The 21645-nt window shown below is 32.0% G+C and overlaps 1 protein-coding gene across 1 annotated transcript in view; it reads left to right on the top strand.

Moving 5' to 3' along the window:
* The window catches only part of Klhl1 (kelch like family member 1), a 422969-nt gene that overhangs the window by 179407 nt on the left and 221917 nt on the right, over positions 1–21645 (top strand). Inside the window, exon 4 of the mRNA XM_004844289.4 lies at positions 18476–18672. Within this exon, the coding sequence (XP_004844346.2) occupies positions 18476–18672 (197 nt within the window). The remainder of the gene's footprint in view (positions 1–18475; positions 18673–21645) is intronic.

The following is a 21645-nucleotide window of genomic DNA, read 5'->3' as shown; positions in this document are numbered from 1 at the left end:
CCAGAATTTTTATGATAATTAAAAGTAAATTATTGTTTCATTTTTTATTACTGGTTTAATTCAAGTGGCATGAATTATGCAAGCACATTAACAGAATATTAGTTTTAAACTTAGAGCTTTTACTAGATGGAGATTTCTATTCTTAATGAGAGAAATTGAGCTAGAAAAGACTGGGGGTTTTTTGCATTAGTATTACTCATCATTTAAAAACATTGATTAAAGTAATTTTCCTAGGATGCTGAAATATTTATATTCAGTAATGAAAAAAGTAGAAAGAATACAGATAAAATAAATTAAGCCAACTATATGTTTCTATCGTATTTCTACTTTTCCATTATTTTACCAAGTGACCTTGTTTGCTTTTGAGTGTTTATGTCTGTGTATACACACACAAGTAAATCTGAATATCCTACAGATTTATTTTTGGGGAAATTATTGTTTCAAAATAGATTCTAAAATGATACATTTTTTGTTTGCTTGTTTTTGTTTTGTTTTGTTATTTTGGTACCAGGGATCGAACTCGGGTCTTTGTGCTTGTGGAAGCAGGCAGTGGAATCACCGAGCTTAATCCCCAGCCCCATGGATACATGTTTTTTTGTATATTGTAGATGTTTTGTTCTTAGTGAACAGTATTCTAGCTTTATGCTGTGGCATTTAACAAAGAAACTAATAAAAAGAAGCTATGTGAATTGATGTTTGCAATCTGTAAAGGTTTTGTATATACCATAGTGTATTTCATATTTACTTTTTCAACTGCTAACTAAAGCTCTGGACTGTTTTTATAAGAAATTTTGTTTCCTTGCAAACTTTGTTTTTATTTTGTTGTATTGCTGTTTTCAGTCTTGTCACCATTAAATCTTTCCTTCACTTTGGATTCTAGAAGTTAGGAATGGAATCAGATGCCATTGTATCTATCATTCAAGTGCGTGTTATGTTTTCTTCTCAATTAATCAGATACTTGACTACATGTTCTCACCATAATTTCACCTTTAGTGAAGCCAAAATCATCTACACTCTGATATTGTATTTTAAAAGTAGCATAGTGTATTACATAGAATTTCACATCAGTTATGTGAGATTTACTTTGACCTTCAGGAGGTTTAATCTTCAAACAGAACTCATGATAAGGGAACTCAGTATTCATTCTGGTTACTGGGAATTTATTCTAATTGTCATATAAATCTCTCCTCCTTGCTTTGTATTAACTATTTTGAATATCCCTGAGGCAGCCATTTTACATGTATGAATCTTGGTCAAATTACATAGATTTCTGTATGTATGTGTGTGTGTTATTGAGGAAGGGATTTCAAGCATTCACACTGAGCTATACCCCCAGCCCTTTTTTCTTTTTTTTATTTTTAATTTTGAGATGCAGTCTTGCTGTGTCACAAAATTGCACAGGTTGGGCTGGAACTTGCAATTTTTCTGTCTCAGAATCTAGAAGTGCTTAGATTACACATATGTAATATGCCCTGTCATGCCCTGCTACTTAGAATTACATAATCTACTCAAGAAAGATTTGCTATCATCAAGAACTCAAAAAACAACAAATTCTGGAGAGATTGTGGGGAACAAAAAGTCAATACTTATATATTTTTGGTGGGAATGTAAACTAGTGCAACTACTATGGAGATACTGAGATTCCGAAAAAAAAAATAATAATAATAACATACAGATTCCAATCTACCCAGCAATTCCATCTGACCCAGCTGTACTCCTTCCAGGTAATTGTTAAAAGATTTAAAGCATCATATTACAGTGATATGTTCATACTCATATTTATTGCAGCACAATTCATAATAGCTACATTTTAAGAATTCACCATATATTCATGTGTTATAGCTTGTGTTTAGATGCCCTACCAAAGCCTCCTCATCCAATCATAAGTGGGGCTTTTTCAGAGGTGGCTGGATCTAGAATTTGTGATACTGGGACTGATTCATGGTGGAATGATAGGATTAAGGGTGTGAGTGCTACCCACCCTAAGGTCAGGTATCCTGGATAAAATATAAGGGATAGAAAGTGGCTTTTGCTTGATTAGTTTTGCTGGTTTCGGTGTGCCATGGACTGTTTCTCCTCTGTGATACCTCTCTGCCATGCCACCCTGACTTGGAGACAGCCAATTTTGGACTGAAACCTCTGCAAACTGTGAGCCAAAATAAACCTTTCCTCCTTTAACTTTGGGGATGGGTATTTTGTCTCAGCAACAAAAGTAACTAAGATACCATGAATAGATGAATGAGTAAAGAAAATATAGTATACACCATGAAGTAAGAGCCATAAGGAAGGATAAGTTTCAGTCATTTGTAGAAAAGTGGATGCACTAAAACATACACTAAATAAAACATAGAAGGTTAAATATTACATAAATACAGCAATATAAAGAACAAAATAAAAGACAATGATAGGAAAAAAGGGAGCCCACCTTTTGTAGATGTGAAGGGGATTTAGGGATGGATGCAGACAGGATAGTGGGAAGAGGAAGGAGAAGTAAAAAACATTGAGATATCCCAGAACCCAGAAGGAAGCTCCCCTGCCACCATCCCAACTCCTAGGACAGAGAATCAGAGCTGGTCCCAGCACCCAGAAGGAGGCTTCCTGCTACCATCCCAAGCTTCTAGGGCAGAGGAGGTGAGCTATGTGGGTACCAGAAGCACCTCCCCACCCCGGGGAAATGAGAAGACATGTAAACAAGCCTCAAAAACAGACTTCTGGATCACCTATAGCAACCTCAAAGGGAAACAAGATGGAACAATCTGATACTCAACCACATGGGTTTTCTGAACTGGCAACAAAAAAGGATTTGGGAAAAATGAAATCAGAAATAATTACTCAGATAACAGCAAAGATTTTGTTTATGGTGCAAGACATGACTAATAAATCTAGAGAGGAGACAGATAAAAAAAAATAGAGGATCCGAGGAACATGATGAAATCCCAACATAGGAAAGAAATGGAATCCATAAAAGAGATGCAAACAAATTTCCAGGAGATTAAAAACTCCATCAAAAGTCTGCGTAGCAGAATGAACCAATGTGAGGATAGAATTTCAGATATAGAAGAAAAGATTGCAATTAGTGAACAGGAAAAAGAAAAATTGCTTCAAAATTATAAGGGAACACGAGAAATCAATTCAGCAGCTGCTAGACGATGCAAAGAAGAATAACATAAGACTGATTGGAATCAATGAAGAAAGAGGAGAGAGTGCAGATGACATGAAAAAACTGTTCACAGAAGTGATGGCAGAAAACTTCCCAAGGAGGGGAAAAGAATTTGACATACAGATAAGTGAGGCATATAGGACTCCAGCTAGCCTTGATCAAAAAAAACCCTACGTATAGGAATGTAATAGTTAGGATTCCAGAAATCCAACAGAAGAACAAAATTCTACAAGCAGTGAGAGAAAAGAAACAAATCACATACAAAGGAAAGCCCATCAGAATCACAGTAGACTTCTTAGTGCAAACCCTCAAGGCAAGAAGAGCTTGGAGTGATGGATTTCAAGCCTTAAAGGAAAACAGCCTCCAACCCAGATTGTTGTACCCTGCAAAACTATCTTTCAAAATTGATAGAGAAATAAGATACTTTCATGATAAAGAGCACCTCAGGAACTTCATGAATATCAAACTGGCACTCCAAAAAATTTTAGACAATACCCTAGGAAAAGACAATGAGGATCACAACCCCAGGAAACCCAGCAGAATGAATCCATTGGGTGTGACAAATTAAATGCAAAGGGGAAGAATCCAACAAAAAGAAAAAGTCATGATAAGGTTTTTAAAACTTTTAACTTCATCTCCCTAATGAGTGTATAATTCAATCTTGTTATTGTACTGATTACTATATTTCTGATTCTAGAGTTGCACACCTTTCCTTGTGCTGTACTGTCTATTTCTCATTTTCTTATGTCTACTTTTTAATTGAGTTGTCTATTAATGAGCTCTAAGAATTCTTTATATATTCTGGTCATAGGTTATATGCATTGGAAATATGGTCTGTTTAAGGATGACTCTTCATTTTAATGATGTCATTGAAAGTTCTAAATTTTGATGGAATCTCATTTATCAATTTTTTTCTTTTATACATCATGTCTTTTGTATACTATGTAGTTCTTGCCTACCCTGAATTCATAAACCTTTTCCCTTATAACTTCTTAAAGTTTCATACTTTTAGGCTTTCATATGTAGGTTCATAGATCCCTTCAAGATATTTTCATGTATGGAAATAAAGGGTTGATGTTTATTTTTTATATACAGATACCAGGTGTTCTAGTGCAATTGCTGAAGACACTATCTCTTCCTCGGCTCTTGAATTGAGTTTATATTCTATAAAATGCTAATGTCAAATAATCTTTCAAAACTCAGTGGACCATATGTGTGTGGTTTTATTTCTAGATTCTCTGTTTTATTCAAATGATCTATATGTCTTTCCTTACACCAACACTGCCTTGATTACTATAGCTTTAGAAGAAGTCTTAAAATTAGGTATTAAATGTCTTCCAACACTGTTTTTGTTTTTTTGGGTTTTTTTTTAACTTTTCTAGGTCCTTTGTACTCCTACATAACTTTTAAATTTCAATGTCCAATTCTTCATTTATAGCAAGTATACACAGACCTGAATTTTTATATATGCCTTGTGTTTTCTAATCCTCCTAAATTCAAGTACAAGTTCTAGGGGCTTCTAGAGATTTCTTAGTATTTTCTCTGTAGATGATCATTTCATCTACATATAAAGATTTTGCTTCTACCTTGCCAATTCTATCCTAGTTGTGTCATTTTATTGGCAGATTATTTTGGTGGGGACTATGTTTCAAAGTTTAATGGACAGATAAAAAGTAAGCATATCTGTCTTTGTTCCCCACCTTAAAGAGAAAGCATTATATCTTCTCCATTCATATAAGGCATCCTCACTAGAAGTATGGAGTACATGTATTTAATCTGTTGAGAAGGTTCTGTTCTACTTCTAGTCTCCTGATAGCTTTTACCATGAACAGCTGTAGAATTTAGTCCAATACTTTTTCTCCAACTAGTGACAGGATCATAGGCTTTTTCCTTTCCTCTGTTAAAATGATGACTTTTAGGGGTGGATCTTCCAATGCTGAACCAACACTGCCATCCCTATAACAAAACCACTTTCTACATCCTGCCAGATCTGATTTCTAATAGTTTGTTTTGTTAAACAAATTTCTATCTATGTCCATACTTTTTTCCTCTATTACCTTTATCCAGTTTTAGGAATAGCACAACGTTGAGTTCCTAAAATGAGGGGAGAAGTGTTCTTTTTTTCTGCTTTAGTTGTTCGATATAATTTATCAGTTAAAATGTATATGAGCCTACTCTTGTCATATAGGTAGGGTTTCAAGCTAGGAATATACTTTCTTTAATAGGTGCTATTCAAATTTTATATTTCCTCCAGAGTTAGTTTCATTAATTTGTCTTCCAAGGTACTTCTTAGAAGTTGTCAAATTTATTTCAAAAAAGATTTTTGTAACATGCTTTCTATATCCTTTTAAATTCTATAAAATCTGTGGTAATGTCTCCTAGATCTTGATATTGTAATTTAAAAAATGTATAATTGATATTGTGTAACAGGAAGAAAAGGTCTAAAGGTGCAGGGGAAGTGGGAAGGGTAAGGGAAAGGAAAAAAGGGAAAAGAAAAAATATGAGAGAAGGAAAAAAATGGAAACAAATCTTTGCAAATAGGGAAGGGTGGAGGGGGTGAAGGAAGGGCAAGGAAAGGGGAAAAAAAAGAACCAAGATACTCCTGTAAAGGTACAAGATCTCAATGATGTATGTAACTGTATTTTATACCTAAAATGTACCAATAAACTTAATGGGGAAAAAAAAGGCATTAAGATATGATATGCTAGCGCCGGGGATTTAGCTCAGTGGTTCCACCACCTGCCTTGCAAGTGCAGGGACCGGAGTTTGATACCCACTACCAAAAAGAAAAAAAAGAAGATATGATATGTATATGTATGAACCCCCAACCATGAATATTTTTATGTATCACAAATATGTGCAAATATAAAAAAAAGATTCTGTACTTTTATTTCTTTCTTCTTTTTTTTTTTTTAACAAGGTTCTGAGAATCAAACTCAGAACCTTGTGTTTGCCAGGCAGATGTGATGCCACTGAGCTACATCTCCAGCCCATAAAAAAGATTGTGCAGTTTCAAGTCAGTAAAATTGACACCATGTAATTGAGATTAATGGTTATAAGTTAGACCAAGAACGTACTCCAAAAACTTCACGTGGTACTTTAGAATGGGACTGAGTCATGAGTGTGATATAGCTGATTTGCTGTGAGGATGTGAGTTTATGTAGAGAGAGGCAGGTCATCAGAGGCGTGACATGGAAGGGTCCATATCCATCCTGTTTCCTCCCTTCTCTCTCTGCTTCCTGGCTGCTAGGACATGAACAGCTTTTCTCCATATAGACCCTTCTACCATGCAATTTTCTGTGTTTGAGCCTGCTGAATATGGACTAAAACTTCTGAACTGTAAGCCAAAATAAATCTCTCCTTTAAATTGCAGATGTTGATTATTATGTCTCAGTATTAAGAAAGTGATTAAGACATATTTTAGTATCTGAGAAGTGGGTAGTTGCTGTGAGTGAACCATCTAGTTTAGAAGCATTTGGAACTGGTTTGCAGTAGGAGAAAGTTTTGGAAGCTGGGTAGAGAAATTCTGTGAGCAAAGAGATTTTGGTTAGAGCTCAGATGACTGGAATTCTAATAGAAATACATCTGTATTTTTTAAAAGTCCAGATCAAGAGGTTTTGATTGAGAAAAAAGGACTCCATTTGTAGTCAGACTCCAGGCTGTATGTATTATGCTCTGGCAAAAATTTGCATACAGTTTGTTTATGTCCTAAGATTTTTATGGAAGACTGAGATTGAGGATGGCAGACTAATAAATCTGGTGGAGGAAATTTCAAGGCATCCCAGTGTTCAGGCTTTGGCCGGGATACTACTGGTGGATTTTTGGCAGACCTGTATTGAGAATCAAGAGCAAACAGCACCATGAAATGATTTAAAATTTATTCAGTTTTGCCAGAAGCAAGTGCTTGTAAAGTTGGGACTTGTAAAGTTTTGGTTGAGGAGAGCCTGGTTGCTGAAAATATTAATATTAAAATGAAGCCAGGTACTTTTCATTAGAACAATAAAAAGATGACTTGAAGGCATTTCAGAAATCTGCAAGATGCTACCCCTCTGAGGGTCAAAGGTGCAAAGCTTTCATTTGAGAAGAATGTGACAGGTCATTAAGTTCCATAAGGGCCATCTAAGGAATTGATTTCCAGGATTTCATTCACAGTGCTCAGCCATACAGGCACTCAGAGTCCTCTGTAGCTATGATTCAAATTGGCCTAGCTGTTGATTGAGCTGGTGGCAGACCTTGATGTTATCTACATGGTACTAGTTTTAGGGGCATGCAAAAGACAAGAGTTATGGGGTTAGGATGGCTTCCACCAGATTTCACCAGAAGGCCAAGGCCAGGTAGCCCAGGCAGTGTATCCCTGAGAGGGTAGTTTGGGAAGCTATGAGAGTGAAGGTAGAAGTTCAGTGGAGACTTCAGGAAGTTAGAGTAACCAGGGACATGGAACATTTGAGGAAAGCTTGAGGCAGTGAGAAAAGCCACCCAAAAATAGAAGCTATGAAAGCTGAAAAAAGCAATGCCTTAGGAGGAAGAAGTCATTCAAGTCCTTTGGAGTTCCCATATTCCTATTATTTGTATGAGGTGCTGGACATAAAACTACCAGATTGAGTGTTTGCTGCTAGGTTTCAGCCTTGCTTTGGTTCCATTTCTGTTTCTTTCTGTATTTTGGAATACTAGTGTTAATCCTGTGCCACTGAATTTTGAAAGTGTTTACCTTTCTTTTTTATTTTTACAAGAACACATAGCTAAGTATTTGCCTTGAGATTCAGAGATAACTTTAGACGGACCTTTTAGCAGTCCTGGAACTATTAAGATTTTGGTGAGGTTTAGAGAAGAGCTAAATACATTCTGTATAAAGAGGTATGCATCAGTCTTTTGGAGATAGGAGTGGAATGCTATGATTTAGATCAAGTATGTCTCCCAAACCCTCATGCATTCATAGTTAGTGCTTTGGGAAATTGATTGCATCATGGGACCTATATGTAGCTGAGTTGCTGTTAAGAAGTGTGGTCAAGTTCAAAGAGGCAGGTCACTGGGGGCATGACGTGGAAGGATTTTTCTTCTTTCTCAAATCCTTCCTCTTCTCTGTGCTTTCTACCCTCTAGAATATGATCAGATTTCCTCTGCCAGTCCCTTGTTATACTGCTTCTGTGTTTCAGCCTGGCAAACATGGCCTGAAGATTTGGAACTGTGAGACAAATTAAACCTCTCCTTCTTTCAGTTGTGGGTGTTGGATATTTCATTCCAGTGATGAGGAAAGTGACTGAGACAATGTTTTTTTAAGGATTGAATGAACTTATAAAATTGAGTAGGTTTTACAAACTGCTTGGAATATAGTAAGCATACATTTATGAATATTCTTAGTACATATTTTTATAACTATCTTCTGATCCTTTGCTAACTCATTTATAAAAAACAAAGATGAAGACTGAGAACTATGGTGGGAATGATCATTTTATTTATCAAAAATTTATTAATTTTGAGTTTATTTTATTATGCTTCAGTATTACAATATTTAATTTATTTATATGATTTGATATGCATATATAGCGGTACATGCATGTTTTTAAATGTTATTACTTTTTGCTGCCTTGTACATTTCAGGTGTCTAAATTTATTATTTTATCCTTTTTTTCTTATTTCATACTTACAGCACTATTCTGAGATAAGTATTCAGTCAATACATCATGGTCACATGCAGCTATGACACTTTAACTTACAGGTGATCAAAGTTAAATGGAAATGAAATCATGGTCCAATTTCTCATTGATATTACAAGGTATTTTCTAATAGATTTAGAATTAATCAACATTCTCTCATTGATATTACAAGGTATTTTCTAATAGATTTAGAATTAATCAACATTCTCTCTACTTAAGAGAACCAGTGCTTCTCATGTGTATTTGTGTCACTGTCACAGTGAATGAAAAGCATGACTTTCAGCTTATCTAAAATCAATTGACATGAAGTCTATTTTTTCTTACCTTATATATGAAACCTTGAATAGCTTGAGGAAAATATATGGAAAATTATCATGATTAATCATAGGATTATTTAGAATATAATCCTCCTTGCCAGGCATGGTGGTCCAATCCCAGCACCTGGGAGGCTGAGGCAGGAGAATCTCTGTGAATTTGAGGCCAGCCTAGGCTACCTAGTGAATTCAAGGCCAACCTGAATTTCATAGTTAGACCCTATCTCAAAAAACAAAGCAAAATAAAACAAAAAAACCCAAACCAAAACAAACAAACAAACAAACAAACAAAAGAATATAATCCTCAGGCTTGTTCATTCCTAATTTCATAATTTTCCAATTTTAAGTCTTATTTTATTTTATAGAGTTTAAGTAATACAGATTATTAAATTCTTTACACATATTTAATGTCTACTATTTTCATGTTTGCATAGACATTTCAGCTATACTTCACAATATTCAACTTTATCTTATAGTAATTGGTGAAGCTGAAGCATCTGCTTTATGTATGTTTCTAAATCATACGTATTTCTGAAATTGCTATGTTAATTGAGTTTTGACTGTTTCTTAACATCCTCTTTTAAAAATTTGATAGTGTTGATACTCTTTGCAGATTATATAGGGAGAAGATAACTAAATAAAAATTAACAAAACAACCCTCACCACTTCACCATCTTCCTCTCATTAAGGAGTGTATTTCCCTTCCCTGGTTGGAAAAAGAAATTTATAATTGAAACGTTGAATACTTTAATGTTAGATGTTTTATCTCCCTCTGATGAAAGATAGTAAGTGTTATCCAAGAAGGAAAACAGATTTTAGCCAAAAGTGCTTTGCATGCTCAAGAGACCCTGAAGGAATACCTTGATCTCAGATTCCTTTGGACTGCATACTTGAACTTTCTTTTCTGGCATATTGTGGCTATTACATTCCTCCAATCAGAAAAAATGTTCTAGCCAAACTGACGTGCATACTAGTCTGCTGTATTTGTATCACCTCATTTTTCTTGTCTCAAAAAATGTTTAGGAAAAGAAGATAATGCAGACTAAAAAGTGAACAATGTATGCTAAAGTATAATAATGTAATTTTGATAAGAAAAATTGTGAAAAACAGCTTACACTTGTCTAATATATAACATTTTCATTTCTAATTTTCATGACTATAAAACATAAATAAGACTTAAATATATATCAACTATTTTATGAACTTTGTAGTCATTCTGACTAATGAAAATTTTTGATTAATGATCAAATTTGATTAATGAACCAATTTGATTAACCTAAAATTATGTAATAGGACATTTATTGATTTTTTTCACAAGTTGGTATTTGCCTAATTAACCTAAATAATCTGTATGTAAGGGTTTATATATAAATCTTACTGCATATATTTATTTAAATTAAATTTTCTATTTTACAATATGGCTTAAGATAATTTCACATTGAACTATATAAACAAGGGAAAATATGAGAGTAATATGGCATGTTGAAAGTTCTTGGGTAGTATTTGAGAAAAATTTCACACTTGTTGGATAATTAACTGTACATTTCCTCAACAATATTTGGTAACTATTATGCTTCCACTTGTCTGGGGATAAGGCATGTTGGTCATTAATATGATTTGTTAGATGTGACAATTTCAGAATATGAATGTTTATATTCACAAGATGAAAGTGGTAATCTTTGAAAATGACCTAAAATCATAGTAGAAAGGTAAGATGGTAATATATTAAGTATATTTTGGGAGCCAGAATAGAGTCACAATTAAAATTATCTACTGAACAAATAAACAGTATCTGTCAAAAGATGAAGCCCAGAATATAGGTAGTATGTAGTGGAGCCATAGAGATTAGAAAGATGATAAAACTCTTTACTGGGCATGGTCAGGGACACCTGTAATCCTAGCTCTCATGAGGCTGAGGTAGGAGGATCTCTGTGAGTTTGAGGCCATCCTGGGCTACATAGTGTCTTCAAGGCCAGCCTGAACTACATAGCATGAGCCTGTATCAAAATAACAACAACAACAACAAACAAATAAACAAAACTAAAGATATTATCAAAAAGTAAATACCAAAACTACTGACTTTTTACTTTGTACAACACAACCATTCAATTTAACGAACAGAATATTTAAGCTTGTCAAGGTGAAAGAGCTTTGCTGACAACTGGAATTCTATGGAGTCCAGAGGTGGTGGCACATGTCTGTAATCTCAGTATTCAAAAGGCTGAGGCAGAAGGACTGCTGTGTTTGAGGTCAGCGTGCACTACATAGTGAATTCAAGGCCAGCCTGAACTACACTGAGAGATCCTGTCTCAAAAAAACAAGAAACAAAATAAAACAGAAAAACTAACAGAAAACACTTTGTTCTATGAAAACGTTATTCTAATTACATTAGCTAAAATCTGCCTGTCAAAGTTGCACTGTCTTGTATGTATCCTTTTCTATCTTATGCCTACTTCTAGCTGAAATAAAATATAGGGAAAGAAAAAATCAAAACCATTTAAATAAGCCACCAAGTTATGATTTTTATGTTAGTTGTTAGTTTTGTTCTGAAGTACCTATGATGTATATAACTCTAAAATTCAAATAAATAAAACTTGGAAATTGTATTCAAACTCAAACCCACAGCACTCATGGTAGGAATTGGATCATGGTAAATATTAGGGCTGCTTGTATTATTAGAAATAACATAATTGTTTGTTTTAACTTCTCAATCAGCAAGGTAAAAAGACAAGCACCAAAGGTTATTTTGTAAAAATAAAACTACATAATATGTTTAACAAAAATGCAAGCTTTCTAATATTAAAATCTAAAGGGAATATATCCTTTAGTATTCAAAGATACTTTCAATAGACCTATGATACTATATGTTGTAATAGCAGACATTCTCATTATCCTGCCAAAAGTGGATATAGTAATGAGTTACAAAACTGTTTCTTCTGTTGACTGATTCAAGTTCAAATTTTGTTATCCAGACACATGAGGCATTAATAATTTCATGTATTAAAAGAGAATTTAAATGTGAGAATCAAATGTAATTGGTTTCAAGGAACAATTAATTTAAATGAAACTATATTGTCTATGCTGAATTCAAGAATATATTTTCTGCATAAAATCCTACATTAATTAATGAGTTAATCCATTTTATTTTTATTTTTTGTACAGCCAACATTTACTTAAATGTAGCCTAGAAAATCATTTTATTGTAATCCATAGAAATTAGTAAGTGTGATCAAAGAAAATCTTTAAATTCATTCATTATGCACAGAATTATAAATTAAAATATCCAAGATAAATTTGATGTATTTCACGTTTCATTTGTGAATTGATGTTGATCAATGAAATGTTTCAATGAAATTGCAATTCTTGGAAAACAATTTCTTGTTTTTAAATGGCAGGCATATGAAAAGTAGATTTAAATCAATGTAATTAAATTGCAAGAGACATGTTTAGTCCAGAACTGACTCTCAGTGGAGTTTCAAAGAGACGAGTTGAGAAAACAGAAATGGAAAATTTTTGGCCTTTGCTGTCACAAACTCACTTTACTTGTCCTTGACTATCTTTTTTTGGCCTTTCTCAAAGTGTACAACTGAACTCTGAAATGTGCAATATTTGCTATTCAAAAAAATTTTTAGTGTTCCTGGAAGATACATATGACATTGTTTATAGACATGAGATTCATGTTCATAGCATATCATGGGTAAACTCGCATTACATTTCCTAAAACTTGTTTACTATAGTTTTTAGAAGGCTAAGGTTTTCTTCTTCACCAGAGGAAAAAAGACAAGGCACCAAGCAATGCAGTACACTGAACATAAGAAATAATTTGGGATCAATAAAAGTTTCAATTGAAATAAAAATCAAATTTTGGTAACTGTTAAAAGTTTGTGTAAACCCACTAGAGATTATAAAAGGATATAACTGAAGCATTTTTAGCACTACTTCCTTTATTAAAAGCAAGATAATCCAATAAATTACCTCTACCATATATATAAATTATTGAATAAGTGATGAAATATAGACAAATCCACCACAACATAAGAATTCCAGATAATTTTTGGGATTATTCCACCCATTAAGGAGACTGAGCACAATCCTTAGTACTTAATTTAGACTTTTTTTCCAGAGAGTGCATGATGTAAAATTAAGGCAGAAAAGATCATGAGCCTGACAAACATTACTTCTGCTAAATGATCAAGCAAAGTATCAACAATGATCAGTCATGCTATACTCTTATGTAGTAGAATGTGATCAAACTAAAAATCTACAATATTGATCTAACTATAATCATAAAATTCTAAATCACAAGATACTCTATAAAAATTGGGCTTGTGCTCTCAATACTAACAATTATCAAATGCAAAAAATTACGACATACTGTTACAACAAAGAGTGGCCTAAAGAGACATAATAAGTAAATAAACACAGTGTCCATAATGGGATCCTAGAACAGAAATGATACTAAAGAAAAAAACAAAAGTGAATGTGGGTTAATAAGGAAATTATTTAATAATAATATACAGGGTTTGTCCATTAATATAATTGATAGACCATGCACCTGTAAAATATTATAACGATGGAACATAATATATGCTGTATGAGAAGCCTTTGTGTATGTTTTGGAATTTTCTATTAATCTGGGAGCATTCTCATTTAAAAGGAACTTTTTAAATATTGAGGAGTTATTAAAAGTATTTATTTTTAAGTTTCTTTTAATTTCTTAAATAGTAATGATATTATTTTCTTTTTTCTCTACTAGGGAGTATGAAGGAAGAAGTGGTAGAGTGGAGAAGCAGGAAAGTTGAATAGATAATATTTAATTTACATTGTTAGTTTTATAGGCAGTTTTTGCACTTATCCAATAAAACAACCCATCTAATAAAATTATTATGGCAAAATACATACTGTTTTCAACAAAATTGATGTTATGGAAGAATTATATATGATATATGCAACACAATTATTAATAGGGAGCCACTTATCTATAAAAATAAAACAGCACAGATTCATAATTCTTACATAATTTTCACTTTCTCCATTCTTTTTTCTCTACATATTTTGTTTCCAATAAAGTATAGATTTAAATATATCCTGTCCTACAGAATCAGAGTTTAAATTTACTGTTAGGTATCTGAAGTATCCAGTCACCTGAGCATTCACTCAAGACGGGAATGTCTGTGAATATAGCACACTTTTGTGGCATCTATTTGAATTTTTCTGTTGAAGCAGTGAAGGATGACTTTAATTCAAAGCCCAGTGAATATGGCACGTATCAATAATTTCGGTCTTCCTCCTTGCCTAATGATTGAGTTAGGCACTCTTATGTAACATGAATTTTGCCAAGGAGCCATAGAGGAAATAATTCTGGGGAAATTTTGGTAAAGATTGCTTTCATTGATATAAAAAAATATATACATAGTGGAGTAGTTCCTCTTCTGATATCTATTTCTATATTAGTAATATATAGCAATAGATACATATTTTCTGTCTGAATCAAAATTTTGAAACTATGGCAACCATGAGAGTAACTTAGAAGTCACTTGTTATTTGAGAAGATGTCTGTTACCCAAATATGTGTTTACTCTTTCAGTTCCTCGGCTCTGAAAACAAATTTCTTCTTAATGTATAAGACAAATTATAAATAATACCTTGACATCTGAAAATGATTTCCAAAGGTTTTATTTACCACAGCGATAATACGTTTTTAGGTATCCAAAGTTTTGCCTGATCATCCAGCATTTTTAAGCCAATTTTCTTTGGATTTAAGTGAAAATATTGTGGATTGCCCTCCGATTTAACCTATTGGGAAATACTGTGCTTTGAAAGTTAACTTTAAATGAAAGTTATATTTTTTTCCTCTATCAGTATTCATGTTTTTATTAAGTTAACTTTTAAGTCAAATACTTGGCAGTCTTTTGGCTTTTTACTAATAAGTCTCTAAGAGAAATGGCAAGGTTATAGATATAAAGAAATATATCATGCGTGAGGTAGTTCAATTTGTGTGCATTCAAGGTCAAAACACTTATTCCATTTGTGCCTTCTGGCTTTTGCAAAAGTATCCCTGCGTTGGGTATATTCTAAGTTGACCCAAAATAGGACATTGTTAACTCTGATACAAACAATGGTTATAATACCTAAATTAACTTCAAAAATGCCAATAAATAAGTTTTAAAATTGTTCTTTATATGACTGTGGTAACAAGGATCCACTATTCTACATGTAACTCTAGTAACAATAATACACTTTGTAAAGCAGATGGAGAGGGGAAAGTGAGAGGCGGGGAGGAGGACAAAAGAATAAGACACATTATGTACATGTACCATATCCTCATGATGAATGTAATCATTATGTACAGCAAACATGCACTCATAAAATAAAAAAAAGGAAAAAGATAAATGATTTTGAATGTTTTCTTTATAGGAAAATGATAAATGAGGAGTTAGATATATTAAACCTGAGTTAAATATTACACAATATATATACAAGCTTCAAAGCTCAAGGAGACATACATAAATATATATAATTTTTGTTCTTATGTACCAGTTAAATATATTGAAATAGAAAATAAAAAGTAAATCTGCAAAAAGTAGCTTGTAAAACTTCATAACTTTTTTATTATGGAATGAAATGATTAAAATTTAGTCTAAATTATGAAGTGCACTCCTGGTAGTATTTGAATTGGAGCTAAATAATTGCATGATTTCACAAAGATATATCTTCAATAACCTATAGCTTATTACACTGAAATATTATCTATATATCTTTATTTCTATTTTGATCTCAAAAGATAAAAAACACATAGAGACAAATATACACACACACCCAACATGCATGTTGTATGTGAAGCTTATGTTTTTTGTATTCTTTTAGAAATGTGATTTCCATGCATTTTAAGTGATATGTTACTTGCCACAATTATAATTTTAAATTCTAGATACTGCAAATTTTAAGAAAAAATTGATACTTAAGTAATAATTTCTGTAATTATTATATATATATATTTATGTAGTTTTTAAAAATTTAAGCCCTCAGAAAATCTTATAACCAATTGCCAACTCAAATCATCTTATTAAATAAATTCAAATAACACATTAGAGTATTTTAAAAGTTTATTGATGGATAATTGGAACATATATTAAACTGTACATATGCAAAGTGTACAATTTAATAAATTTGACATATATACATTCTCATAAAACCATAGCAACAGGGTAAAGGATATACCTGTCAATACAAAGTTTTCTCATTCCCTTTTATAATCTATGTTGTAGATCCCTTTTATCCTCATTTCATACATAGGCACAAATAATAAGATTTTTGTCATAATACATTCCATTGGTTCCCCAAAATTTTAATTATGCTAGATCATAGAGCTTGTGACTTTTTTGAGTTTTAACATTCAACATAATTAACCATGATGTTGAATATCTCAAAAATTCTTTCCATTTTGTTAATGTGAAGTATCCCATCCAATAGATGTACTCCAATCTGTTCAATCAACTCTCAATAAGCATAGATTGTTTGCAGCTTAGGTTACTACAAAATAAATTGTATCAATGTTTATGCGCATAGCTTTGTGTCAATATATCCTTTCAGTTTTCTTAAGTAAATACCTAGGTATAGAGTGGATAAATGATATAAGTGAAAGTGAAAAACAGTTTTCCAAAGTACTTTTGCAATTTCACAGTCCCAGCAGCAGTTCTGTCAGATACTCAGTGGCCTCTCACTGTGGTTTTTTTTTGTTGTTGTTTGTTTGTTTGTTTTGGTACCGGGGATCGAACTCAGGAACTTGAGGTTGCGAGGCAGGCGCCGGAACCACTGAGCTAAATCCCTGGCCCTCTCACTGTGTTTTTAATGGGTATCCCTAGAAATACCAATGCTATTCAGCGGATTCCATTCATATACTTTTAAAATATTCGTAATGAAATCATTTGCCCTGTTTTTATATTTTTCTTATTATTGGCTTTGAGAGTTTTTTTCATGCACTCTGTGTATGACAGTTCATCATATACAAGACTTGTAACTTTTTCCCAGTGTATGGTTCATCTTTTGTTCTTTAATGGTGTCTTATGGTGATTTTCATGAAGTCCAAATTTACCAATTTGTTCCTTTGGGTTATGCTTTTGATATTTACATAAAATATCTCTGATGAACCTAAAGTTCCAAGGATTTTTTCATACTCTTACAGATCATTTGTAATTTAATTTTAACATTTAGTCCTAGATCCATCTGTTGTAAATTTTATATATTTTGTGAGATATTACAGTATAAGTTTTGTATGTGGATATCTGACTTGATCAAAGACTATTTTTTCAGGTGAATTGCCCTCGACTCTTCCCATACACTCTTCATTCATATATGGGGAGGACAACTGCTGGACTTTGTTCTGTGCTGTTGATTTATTTGTCTTTGCTTAGACCAATAGCAATCAGGTTTTATTACTTCAGATTTATAATCAATAAAATAAATAAAATCAAGTTATATTCTTTCTGACACCATTAGTTTTCCAATTTTTTCACTGTTCTGGGTTCATTGCATTTCTATATGAATTATAATCAGTTTGTAATTTTCACAAAATGTCTTCTGGGATTTTGAATATGTTTGTGATAAATCTGTATAGTAATTTGTGATGAACTGAAATATTAACAATATTGACATTCTAGCCTACCACCTCAACTCTTCTCATTAGAATACTTATTCAGATAAAAATAGAAAATCTAAGATTAAAACTATTAAATACATTGATTTACTAACTAAAAATCTAACCCAAGATTCAGTTAATCCAAAATGCTTCAAAGATGAGTTTAAATACTTTCAGTGCAATTCTTTAATAAATTATACCAAAATTTAGGAATAAAAGGAAATTCTGAAGAGCTCATATTTTGTAGTTAATATTACTAATCAAAAGGAAAGAAATATTAGCGATCAAAACATGTCTATAAATTCAAAGATATATGTTAATTATTAATGAACACAAGTATTTCATATTCATATACAAATATATGATTTTTAGGAAACTGAATCTGTGCTCCTCTATGTCTGAAGACACAATTTGAACATTATTTCCCTCTTTTTTATATTTCTTAATCAAAAGAAATACCACAGTTATTTCAAAATAGATATAGATATTTTAGTTGAAACTGCTTTTACATCTACTGGGTGATTTTGAGTATTATATGAAGAAATGCATAGTGCTTAAAACAATTTCTAGCATTTTCTGAGATATATTTATCTTAGTTCTCAACCTAGTCTGCTAATTTCTAGCACATTAGCCTACTGTTTGAAGGATACATTTCTACGTATTATTTTATGTTAAAAACTGTTCCATATTTGTCTTCACTTCCATTTAGGTTGCTTGGAATTAAAGGAAGACACCATTGAGAACCTTCTTGCTGCAGCATGCCTTCTTCAGCTTCCGCAAGTAGTAGAAGTATGCTGCCACTTCCTCATGAAGCTTCTGCATCCATCCAACTGCTTAGGAATCCGAGCATTCGCAGATGCCCAAGGATGTATCGAATTAATGAAGGTGGCCCACAGCTACACAATGGTAAGGAAATCTAGTATTTAATACTAGAGATGTATGCTATATTATCAAAGGTGAAAATAATACCTGTGTAGATATTGAACAACTTTTTAAAATTTAAAATAAGTGTTGTATGCTTACCACATTTTTATTTTCAAATATTATGAGAAATATTATTGTAATATTATATTAGAATATTACTATTATAATAGTATTGTTGTATAATTCCATGTGAAAGCAAATTTCATAATATATTTATTGCTTTTCTTCCTGTATTCATACTTTGCAGGCAATATAGATGTTGATATTGATTGCTTGGAATTTTAAAAGTTGTATAGCCAAGTTTTCTTACTTGCTGCCAGTATATCTATTTTTTTATGTCTATTTGCACACCTGCCTTTATTTTGTCTTCTGTATTTTTCTTTCAACACTTCCGTTAGAGTATGTTATATGTGATACAACTAGCTAGGCCTATCGGATTTGGAATAAAAACTTACAGTTGTAGTGTATAATGTATAGTGTTCATTTAACAGTGAATATAAGACTCTGGAGCAGTATGTTGGGAATTTATATTCTAAAGGAGAATATTTAGATATTTATAACAATCTACATTGTATAAATTTGACTTTTCATAGTATTTTCATAATTCAAAATTTTAAAATGAGTGACTATCACTCAGTAAATATTCTTAAGGTATCTTAAGCCAATTTTATATTTGTCTTTTTTATTTTTATTTCATAACCAGTTTTACCATCCTTATAGATTATAAAAGTCATTCAAATAGTACAATTTAAACATGTGATAATTATGTTCTGGAATTTGTTTTTACATAACTTCCATTCTAAAACAGAATAACCCATTTGAAGTGTTTGATACCCATCATATTTTATATGGCAGAAAAAATTATCCCAAAAGCATTTCATATATGTTCTGGCTTAGAGTAAGCCCTATGTATATGCTATCACTTTTTTCTCTTGTTATTATTATCAAAATTAGTAAGGGTTCTATTGTTATTATTGAAGCAACTAATTTTAAAGTATTACAGACCTTTTCCTTTCCAAATCAAGAGGTTACCTGAGATCAGTCTTATTAATCTTGATGGTTTCTATTTAATTCAAGATTCAGATTTTGAAATTTAACATTTTAAAGCTTTAATGAGATTTAAACACTTAAAAGTATTCTAAATGTTATTCATAAACACGGTTTCAGTATTATTTTATTCTTTAATCCTTTAAGCTTATTAGTAAATTAGATGAAAATGTAGAAATGAAAAGGCAACTCATGATTTATAATTCTATTGTCAAATCCTTCTTTAGAAATATTTCACAACATGGCACAGTCTTACTTTAGAAATTACATGAACCATACAAAATCAATGTAAACAAGTACTTCATTAACCAAAATATCAAAGTCCAATTGCTGTCATTTAATTAGGCACCTTTCATTACAATTAGGGATTCCTGGCTTAGCTGAGACAAGGAACAATATGCTTTCATATCCAATGGGAAAATGGTCCCTTCTGGTGTAGTTTGAAATTATTAATTTGGTAATAAAAATGTGTTACTTGCAGCTGCTTGATCTGTTCTGCATTGTACTGTATAATATCAACAATAATTTTTCTATAAAGACTTTAAATGGGTACTCTAAAAGGAAATGCATTTAAAAGAGAAATGTAAAAGAGTTCTAAGGCACTCTCTATTCTACATGGCTTCATATTTAGTTTAGCTTTGAATGACATATTTTGTGTCACATTTGTTGAAATTCAAATGATTTCAGATTATTTTGCAGAAGAAAATCTATAATATTCTACAATTTCTCATAGTCGTTATTTTAGAGAAGAAAATTTGCTATCCAGTTTTCTTTGTACATCTATGGTTTTTTCTATTTCACTTCAAAATTAGTGTTTTGCATCTGATATTATTTTCCTATGACATATTTTCTTTTGATCCTTGTCTAATCAGGCATATATTCTCATCTAATTTATTTAATCAGTTCTTTGAAAACAAACTTCTGTTATATTTCTTTTTCTATTTAACTGTTGTAGTAGCAAGCCATCCCAATTTTCCTACCACATCTGGAATAGGGTTAATTTTGTTACTTGCTCATGTCTTTTGTTTGATTGTTAAGTACATAAACAACATTTATCTTGTCTAATTTTTAATTTTCTTGCTAAAGTTATTTAGATGTGAACTTTATGTTCAAAGTCCAGACTTTACATCACAATTTGTATTTTTTTGGCTATCAATATGATTTGTATCTTTACTTTGGGAATTTCACTCATTTATTTAGCAACAGCTATAAATTTTGTTTGAATGATTCCAACATCAATTCAGGGAAGGTGCCTTGGCTTTGAAATGGTTCATGTGTAACATACTGTAAAATTTTGATGACAAGACTATATTGTCCAAAAGTGTGAAACTAATTATAAAATATTAGCTTTAACTTTGGTTTTATGAGTATAAAGATAACATCAAAATCATTGAAAGAAATAGTCCCGCTGTGCTGTTTTAGATTTTGATTGAGATCTTTGTTTAATTTAATGTCACTTTTAAAAGCAGTACAAAGTCATAAACAATAACAGATGAGAATGACAACAATTGGAAATATGTTGTAACCATAAAATATGAAGAAAAGTTGAAAAAAAATATAGTTTCATGTAGCTTAGTAAAATGAGGGTACGCCAGAAGCTGTCTTCATGTACTTGACAGCATGGACTTAATTCTAAAATAACTGACTTGTTTAATTGTTTCTCATTCTGTGTTTTTACATGTTAGTAGTGTGGTCATTAGTTCGAGTTAAATATTACATGAAAGCCTAATTTTATAATTGATAAAGTGTATATGAAAATGGATGGAATGTGAAGTCTGTTTTAGTCTTCTGATATTCCCTTCTCTGCCAGGTGGTCTGTTTCTAAAGGTCATCATCACCACTTCCTTCCAAAATGAGCTCTATCTTTTAGAGGATATACCTAAAACTTCATTTTCCCAGCAATCCCAG

Source organism: Heterocephalus glaber, unplaced genomic scaffold, assembly GCF_053883595.1.
Source record: "Heterocephalus glaber isolate CG9 unplaced genomic scaffold, H.glaber_assembly_v1.0 deba00001577, whole genome shotgun sequence".
NCBI lineage: Eukaryota > Metazoa > Chordata > Mammalia > Rodentia > Bathyergidae > Heterocephalus > Heterocephalus glaber.
The sequence above is the reverse complement of the archived record's forward strand: the minus strand, read 5'-3'. Positions and strand labels throughout refer to the sequence as shown.